We start from the raw sequence: 8981 nt of genomic DNA, 5'->3' as shown, positions 1-8981 counted from the left end.
ATTGAGGTATAGAACAACCGGCTGCAAATTGAAATCGAATGAATTGAGGTATAGAACAACAGCGATAAAAATAAAAGAAACAAAACGAAAATATTTACGGTGGCTAGGGCCTTTTTAGAAATAAAATTGAAACTGAAAACAGGGTGAATATTTGTGCGTGTGAAAATTGTTGTTGGGTGAAAATTGTGTGTTGGGTGAAAATTGTGTGTTCGGTGAAAATTGTGTATGTGCAGGTTGGCTTTTATAGAATTAGGATTGATGTAGAAATGGAAATAACTTAGTGAAGAAGAGAACGTGTTCCTGGATTTGGCAACAAAGTGTCTTGCTCCTAAAGTTGTGGCATAGAGAAGAGAAAAATATTTTTGGACATGGACATTTTAATTTTGGACTCATTGAACTTTGACACTATTATTTTTTGAACATTTTGGACAATTAGTAAAAACTAAAATAAAAGTGATTAAAGTAAAAAAAAAAAAAATGTCTAATTAAAAATAGAATTAATAAAAGAAATTTTTTTTGGACCCTTGCGGGCATTTCAGACTTATTGGACTTTGCTGTTTTTTTTTTTTTTTATGCCTTGGACAACTAAATTAAAAACAAGTGATTAAAATAAAATATGAAACACTACTAATTAAAAAAAAAGATAAAAATAAAAATTGAAAAATTAAAATTGTAAAATCAAATAAAAGATGGAAATAATAAAAAAAACTAATAATAAAAATAAAGTGAGAAGAGGGCCCGAATCAGAACAAAAAAGAGGTATTTTAAAATATCTTTCTGCCGATTTTTTCACTAAAATGTCAAAGACTAATCAGGATCGAACGGTGTATGAATGTAGGACCTTAGGTCAAAAATTGGGGTATGACAGATGCCCCTATTTAAGTTTCTTCGTCCAGAGATTTGAAGATGAAATCTTTGAGTTGACGGGACGAAGAGACTTAAATACAAAAGTACACCAATTTTTGACCTAAGATGCTGTGAAATGCTCATGATGCAATTATGAATGCAGGACGGCAAAGATGATTTGACTGGGACGAGAAACAAACAACGGGATACCCAATTCGTTAAAGAAAGGGATCCGACACTGCTGGGGAATGTAGTTTTACTGGGGAAAAGATTGTCTACTACCGCATTAGTTTGGAACGATAGCTTAATGAAGACAAAAAAAATTTAGCGACATCACTTGAACAGATAAACTGGGGATGACACTTTTGAAATTGATTGGCGACGTCTCTAGAACAGATAAACTGGGGACGACACCATTGAACTTGAAATTGAAATAGAAATTGACTGGTGACATCACTGGAACAGCTAACGCTGGGGATGACACTGGAGAAAAATGTGATTTCAAACCGTTCATTGGTTGGAACTGAAAAGTGACGAAAGGTAAACTCATGCGGTCCATTGTTTAGGACTGGCTGCTTAAAACAAGATAAAAAGGAAACTCAAGCGGTCCGTTGTTTTTGACTGGCGGCTTGAACGAGATGAAAAGGTAGACTCAGGCGGTCCGTTGTTTAGGACTAGCAGCTTGGAACAAGGTGAAAAGCAAACTCAAGCGGTCCGTTGTTTGGGACTGGCAGCTTGGAACAAGATGAAAAGTAAACTCAAGCGGTCCGTTGTTTAGGACTGGCAGCTTGGAACAAGATAAAAAGTAGACTCGAGCGGTCCGTTGTTTAGGACTGGCAGCTCGAAACAAGATAAAAAAGGTAGACTCGAGCGGTCCATTGTTAAGGACTAGCAGCTTGGAACAAGATGAAAAGTAGACTCAAGCGGTCCGTTGTTTAGGACTGGCAGCTTGGAACAAGATAAAAAGTAGACTCGAGCGGTCCGTTGTTTAGGACTGGCAGCTTGAAACAAGATAAAAAGGTAGACTCGAGTGGTCCGTTGTTTAGGACTGGCAGCTTGAAACAAGATAAACTCAAGCGGTCCGTTGTTTGGGACTGGCTGCTTGAAACAAAAAGTAGACTCAAGCGGTCCGTTGTTTAGGACTGGCAGCTTGAAACAAGGCAAAAAGTAGACTCAAGCGGTCCGTTGTTTAGGACTGGCAGCTTGAAACAAGATAAACTCAAGCGGTCCGTTGTTTAGGACTAGCAGCTTGAAATAAGACAAAAAGGTAAACTCAAGCGGTCCGTTGTTTAGGACTAGCGGCTTGAAATAAGACAAAAAGGTAAACTCAAGCGGTCCGTTGTTTAGGACTGACAGCTTGAAACAAGATAAACTCAAGCGGTCCGTTGTTTGGGACTGGCAGCTTGAAACAAAAAGTAGACTCAAGCGGTCCGTTGTTTAGGACTGGCAGCTTGAAACAAGGCAAAAAGTAGACTCAAGCGGTCCGTTGTTTAGGACTGGCAGCTTGAAACAAGATAAACTCAAGCGGTCCGTTGTTTAGGACTAGCAGCTTGGAACAAGACAAAAAGGAAACTCAAGTGGTCCGTTGTTTAGGACTAGCAACCTGAATCAAGACAAAAGGAAACTCAAGCGGTCCGTTGTTTAGGACTGGCAGCTTGGAACAAGATAAAAAGTAAACTCAAGCGGTCCGTTGTTTAGGACTGGAAGCTTGAAATAAGACAAAAATGTAGACTCAAGCGGTCCGTTGTTTAGGACTGGAAGCTTGGAACGAGACAAAAGATAAACTCAAGCGGTCCGTTGTTTAGGACTGGCAGCTTGAAACAATTGAAGACTGAAACGAAAAGATGCGACCAAACAAGACTTGCGACAACTGATGCAACCATGTATGAATGATGTTGTGTATATATTGTGTATGCATGAGTGCATGAATGCGTGAAATGTATGAATGTATGATTGTATAAATGTATGAATGTATGGATGTAGCTCGTACGACTGTATAAATTGGATATGACAGGCGACTCGATGAAACGAGACAAGATATGTAGGATGGGAGGCGGACTGACATTGCAGTACAAACACTCAGCAAACTTCCTTGGAGATGATATTATTGTGAACAAATTGAGCCGTTGGCGGTGTAAAACCCGGCACAAGGTAGCAACTGATGCCTCTTGGGGAGAGAGCCCATTGTTTAACCAAAAGTCTGGAAGAAGTCGCTGTTTGTAAACTGGCGCAGAGTGTTCTTCCACTGGTATGCTTCAGCAGTCATGTTTTTTTTTTTTTTTTTTTTTTTTTTTTTGAAAATCCCTAACTTTTGCCTGGACCGCCCTTTCGGGTTTTCAGTCCAACGGGAATATATTCCTTTTTTGTGCCCCTAATTTTTGCCTGGACCGCCCTTTCGGGTTTTCAGTCCACCGGGACGCTCTCTATTGCCTAAGTCGCCTTTTCAGGTTTTCAACTTAGCGAGCTTTAAATTTTTTTTGTATTTCTTTTTTGAATTTCTGGATTATGACTGCGTCTTGCTCAAAGCAGAGGTCCTCTCCATAGTGCTTAGCTATGTTTCTCTTTCGGAGTGTAACCGTTCTCGAGGCGGATGCGGATGTACGCTTCAACTACTCACGAGTTCAAAGAGGATGTGTTTGTTGTTCACACTTTTCAAAAGATGTAAAAAAGGTTTTGTATTGTGAAAATTTTTTTTGCTTCAAGTATTGCCATCAAAAATAGAAGAAATTTTGCAAATAGAATAAATGAGAGTTCCAAATAAATGGGCACATGCTCAAATTTGATGAATTGAGTGGTGGCCGCCAATGGCGTGGCTCCACAGATCTTTGAATAATTTGGAAAATGGTAATTGTGATAGGGAGGTACATTGAACACAATAACCATTATACTCCCTAATAACTTTGAATGCCCCTGTTCCGAGTCTTTGATCTGCAGATGCTTCGAATTGGAGGTCTTTTGATAACTGAATGCCCCAAGTGGATTGTGCCTGACCGGATGCAGTTACTTTGTCATGATCCTTAACTTTTGCATAGATCGCCCTTTTCGGGTTTCAACCTATCAGGATAATCATCATCATGTTTTTTTTTTTGTCTCTAATTTTTGCCTGGACCGCCCTTTCGGGTTTTCAGTCCACCGAGACGCTCATTTTTGCCTAAGCCGCTTTTTATGATTTGCGACTTATCGAGCTTTTATTCTTTGACAGAGTATTTCTTGACTGCATCGGCATTCATGGGACGTGTGAGTTTGTCACCATCCATAGTCATAAGAGTCATTGCACACGAGCCTTCATAGTCGTCCACTTGCCCCAGGAGTCTGGTTGGAAAGTAGTACAAAGTTCCCTTCTTGAAATTCATGGGGACGAACCTTTTTGTTAGAAGCTTGTTTTAAACCTCTTTTGATGTATTTGCACAAGGTCGTCATGCGTTTAAATTCGATCAAGCTTGGATTTTAGCAGAACTTCTATTGACTGGACTTCGACCTCCACAGGAAGTATGACCTCCATGTTATATATTGGGGAAGGAGGGGGGTTGCCCCTGTTGAAATGTGTACTGGAGTATGATACTCATGAAGTGTAGACGATAGCATCTCGGGCCAATCTTTGTAAGCGACTGCCATCTTCTGGACAATCTTCTTGATTTTTGTTTGCAACTTCAACGGCTAAGATACCCCAGTGTGCGAGAGATCTCATCGCGAGTCTCTTCATTCCCTTCTTCAGCTTCGGACACAGGGAACTCAAAGTTGGAAGAGAGTACATGATTAATGTGTTCAACGGGTTTATTAATGCATGATTTGATTATTGATTTTGACAAGTGTAAGTTATGATTATGCAGATATTTGGGAATGATTATATTTTTTGGTTTTTTGTATTACCATTTTTCCAGAAAAAGCACAAAATAAAAAACAAGGTCAGGATCAAAACGACCTTTTTATTAATGATGAAAATGCTTAAAGTAAAAAGCCCTACACCAGTTCACTTTCGTCTCGGGCAGAACGAAAGGGTTTTTTGAAAAGTAGCAAACAACAAACCAACGCATTATTTGAACAGATAAGTAGTAGAAGGAACATCAAAGATGACCCAAATGTGGCTTGCAAGTACGAATTCAATCTTCGAAGAGCAATATATTGGCTTCAATCAGCTTCCGGACTTCAATCTTCAAAGAGAGACAGTGCTCAATGTCATGGCCGGGTGCTCCTTGATGAAAGGCACATGAGAGGTCAGGTTGATACCCAACCGGCAACTCGTTAGGCACTCGAGGAGGCTTTCTAGTTTTGACAAGGTTCTTCATGAGCAGGATGGGAAGTAGCTCCGCATACGTCATTGGGATTGGGTCAAACTGCATCTTTGGAGCCTGTTGTCGAGGCTATTGTTGATGTTGGCGTTCTGGCCTTTGCTGGAACTGCGGCTGCTTTGATTCGGCCTGGAGCGTTGTGGTCTCTTGTTCAAATTGATACGTTCACTCTTTTTGTTTGCACGAGTGTTGTAGCTGCGAGTTGGCCTTGGACGAGGACAGTCAGACCACTTTTGAGACAGATTGACCTTTTATGGAAAAGAAATCTTGTGAGACTCGGAATCGAGACTATGAAATGAAAAATGATGCATGATGCTTATGCAAAAATAGACACTTTTTCGAAGGACTTATAAAAGCAAATTTGTAAACATCATAATTGAAAAATTCATTGACTAATTAAAGTACTATAAGATAACTCCCTTTTAACAAAACTGAGCCAAAGGATAGACTCCAAAGTACATCACAAAAAGTTAGGAAATAACATAAAGTGGTGAATCAACTAGGAAACTCTTGAGCTCTTGTAGTAGACTATTCCTCGAAATCTGGGTGCACCCCTGCGAAGAAATCCATGCACTCCTTCTTGCTGATAAATTGTGCAAGCCTCGCACTTTGAGCTTGGATCTGAGCGTTTTTCTCGATCAATTGTCGCTCTTTGTTGAGGAGCTCATGCTTGAGCTGCAGTATTTCCACATCTTTATCCCCTACTTCAGACATAGCTTCCTCATACTTCCTTTTCCAAGTGGTACACACACGGTTTAAGTCAGCCATTTTCTCTTGGTACTTTTCTTGGGTACTAAGGGGTAGGGGTAAAGGTATTGTTGGAGTGGTTGAGGACAAGTACCTCGGTATAGGGTAAGGCATCATATACTCAGCAGCTCTATCGATAACCCATTGGGTATAGGTTTCATAAGTGAGGTTTGACTTATCCCCCAATTGATTGCTGTTTTTTCTGCGGATGGTACGCCAAGCTTTCATGAACTGGTCTCTCATACCCTTGCTATCGGTGAGGTTGAGATAGAATGTGCCCTCTAGTGCAATGTTGCAAGGCTTTTCTTTCATAGGATACCCGAACTGGCGTCTAGCTAGGATAGGGTTGTAGCTGATACCCCCATGAATACCGAGGAGAGGCACATTACCGAAGTCCCCACATGAGTCAATGATGGTTCCGGTATCGTAAGCTGGGTTGTACCAAACTACATCGGCTGGAGCAAGGGACATGATTTTCTCTGAGTATATAGCTTTGTCTTTGGAGAGGTATAATTGGGGTAGGTGTGAGATGTACCACCTATAGAGTAAAGGTGCACAACAAAGGATGGTTCCGCCCTGCTTATCGGTTCTATGGTGGATGGAGTGGTAAGTATCAGCAAGGAGAGTTGGGACAGGGTTTTTGGTGAGGAAAATTTGGATGGCATTAACATCGACGAAACCATTAACGTCGGGGAAAAGCACAAGGCCATAGATGAGCAAGGCCAAGATGGACTCGAAAGCAAGGGTATTCTTTGATGCAGCAAAAATGTTGGCTTTACTGATTAGGAATTTGGAAGTTAGCCCCTGGATTTTCTCTTTCCCTTTGGTAGTGAGGTTATCAGTTATGTCGGATATCTTGAGGTGAAGGGCTTTTGCAATATCGGATGCTGTAGGGGGCCCCTCGAGACCACTGAAAGGTATTCTGTCAAGTACTGGTAAGCCGACCAAGTAGGAATACTCTTCAAGGGTGGGGACAAGCTGGTAGTCCGGGAAGGTGAAGCAGTGGAGACGAGGATCGTAGAATTGGACCAGAGTCTTGAGGATCCCTCCGTCGAACTTTGTATTGAGAATCTTGAGCAACTTCCCATGGTGAGATTGAAACCTCGCTCGATTAGTGATGACATCTCCCAAACTCCTCAAGCTTTCCAGATCTTGGCTTTGGAAGCTATACTTCTTAATACTCCTAGTAGTCATATCTACAATGTTTACAAAAAAACTTGTTTAAGTCCTTCGATATTTTTTTTAATGAGAAAAAGAATTTGTTTTATGAATGAATGCATGTATGCATGATTATGCTAACACAAATGGTGAAATTATGGTGAGGTTAAGTCACATGTTGGAGTCAAGGGTAACAACGCCATTTGGTAAGGACTATGGTTTTGAATTGCACTCGTAACAAAGGTTCTACCAAGTTCCCAAATTACAACTACCCTTATGAACATATCGGTGCGTAGGACTGCTCCTAGTCCAATAATATTCGTAAGGAAGTCTAGTTTGAGTGTAGTATCGCGTGACGACTAAAGTCAAGACTGCTCTTGGTTTAGCCACCGCACTACGTCCTAAAAGAGGCCAAGATGGGTTAAGGGTGATCTAAAGGTCCTCAACGTTTGAAGGATTTCAAAAATAATAATGCCAATCACGACTGCTCATGGTGACATAGTACTACTCTTGAAACCCACGTTGAGTGGAGTTATATCACATGCACACATATCGCAGGACCGCTCCTGGTATGGCACTATGATCGTACCCCGTCCTATCTTATTTTTCACTCAAGCCCGGGTGTAGGACTTATGATCTCACCACTCACGTTTTAAGAAAGGAGAAAGAAGAAGGGAGAACAGATATACACGTAATTTCCATCTTTTATTTTTTTGGATTTTTTTTTTTAAGCAAGTTATAGCACAAAAATTAAATAAGACCAAGTTAGGCTCAACCCTCTTAGGGGGCTCCCCAGTGAAGTCGCCATTTCTGTCGCGTCATTTTTCGGAGGTCAAGCTATTTGATTAGCTTTTGACTCACTTTTTATTTCACGACTTTGAAAAAATTTATTTAAATTGGGGGGTCCGGGGGTTGGTTATATTTAGGGAAGGTATTAGCACCCTAAATATTCGTAGTACTCTACGAGAACCTCTTGATTTTATTTAACTTTTTGTGCTTAAACTTGCTTGCTTTTTTGAAAAAAAAAAAATGAAACTTTGAAATGATTAAAAAAAAGGAAGACCTAATTATCTACATTTTATTGATTTGGAAGGACGAGTGTCCTCTGCCTACGTACCCGTGAGGGATCAAAACCTCGTAGTTCGGGGTAGAAATTGACGTTTGATTTGTTGTGTGTTTTTTATTAGTTTTGAAAAAGGTTTTAAAATAAAAAGCCAAGTGGCAAATAAGATTTGGTTTGCATTTTTTAATTTAAAAGAAAAATGGACTCAAGGTATGATTAAATTGATTGAAGTTTGATTAAGAAAATAAAATGAAAAAAGACGGTCACTTGATTTAGGATCAAGGTTTGTTTATGAAAATATTTTTTGTGATTTTGTTATATGCATTTTTTTTGTTGTTTTCAAATAATTGGAATGAAAATTAAACTAACGGAGCAGAAAAAATAAAAGCGTAGGGACCTTATGGTGGCGTTGGATCACCACGAGGACCTTTGACCTAAACTACCAAGCATAAAAGGTAAACACACACACACACACACACCCGCGCACATGCACCTAAAGCTATTACATAAAAACCTACTATACATTCTAGGGTCTGCAGTGAAAAAATAAATTACATTAAAGCCTATTTTTACATTCTAAATTGTGCAATAATATAAACGGCGGAAAATTAAATATGCTTGATATTAAACCTAAACTAAACTCGAACAATTTACTACCTGTTAATTGATGAATGACTTTCAATTAAGGGAATAAGTGCATAGCAACAATGAAAGGCAATATCAATTTGGATTAAAGTGGAACAGCAGCGCAACAACAATGAAAGGAATTGGAATTGAATTGGTGCATCCCTTTGTTAATCACGGAACCAAGGAAGTAACAGGCTGCAACAATAAAATATGAGAATAGCAAATTGAAAGAAGTAGCGTGAATAAAAATA

At 39.8% G+C, this 8981-nt stretch overlaps 1 protein-coding gene across 1 annotated transcript; it reads right to left on the bottom strand.

Moving 5' to 3' along the window:
* Positions 1–4755: 4755 nt before the first annotated feature.
* On the bottom strand, positions 4756–8246 carry LOC146927368 (uncharacterized). The gene has a single exon (XM_085700654.1). It carries the CDS (start codon positions 7074–7076, stop codon positions 5664–5666), a length of 1413 nt encoding a protein of 470 aa, XP_085556780.1. The 5' UTR covers positions 7077–8246; the 3' UTR covers positions 4756–5663.
* Positions 8247–8981: the final 735 nt, after the last annotated feature.

The sequence above is a fragment of the Medicago sativa genome, chromosome 4 (assembly GCF_051527215.1).
Source record: "Medicago sativa cultivar Bolivia chromosome 4, Bolivia_mono, whole genome shotgun sequence".
NCBI classification, from domain to species: Eukaryota; Viridiplantae; Streptophyta; class Magnoliopsida; order Fabales; family Fabaceae; genus Medicago; species Medicago sativa.
This window is presented reverse-complemented; position numbering and strand designations above follow the sequence as displayed.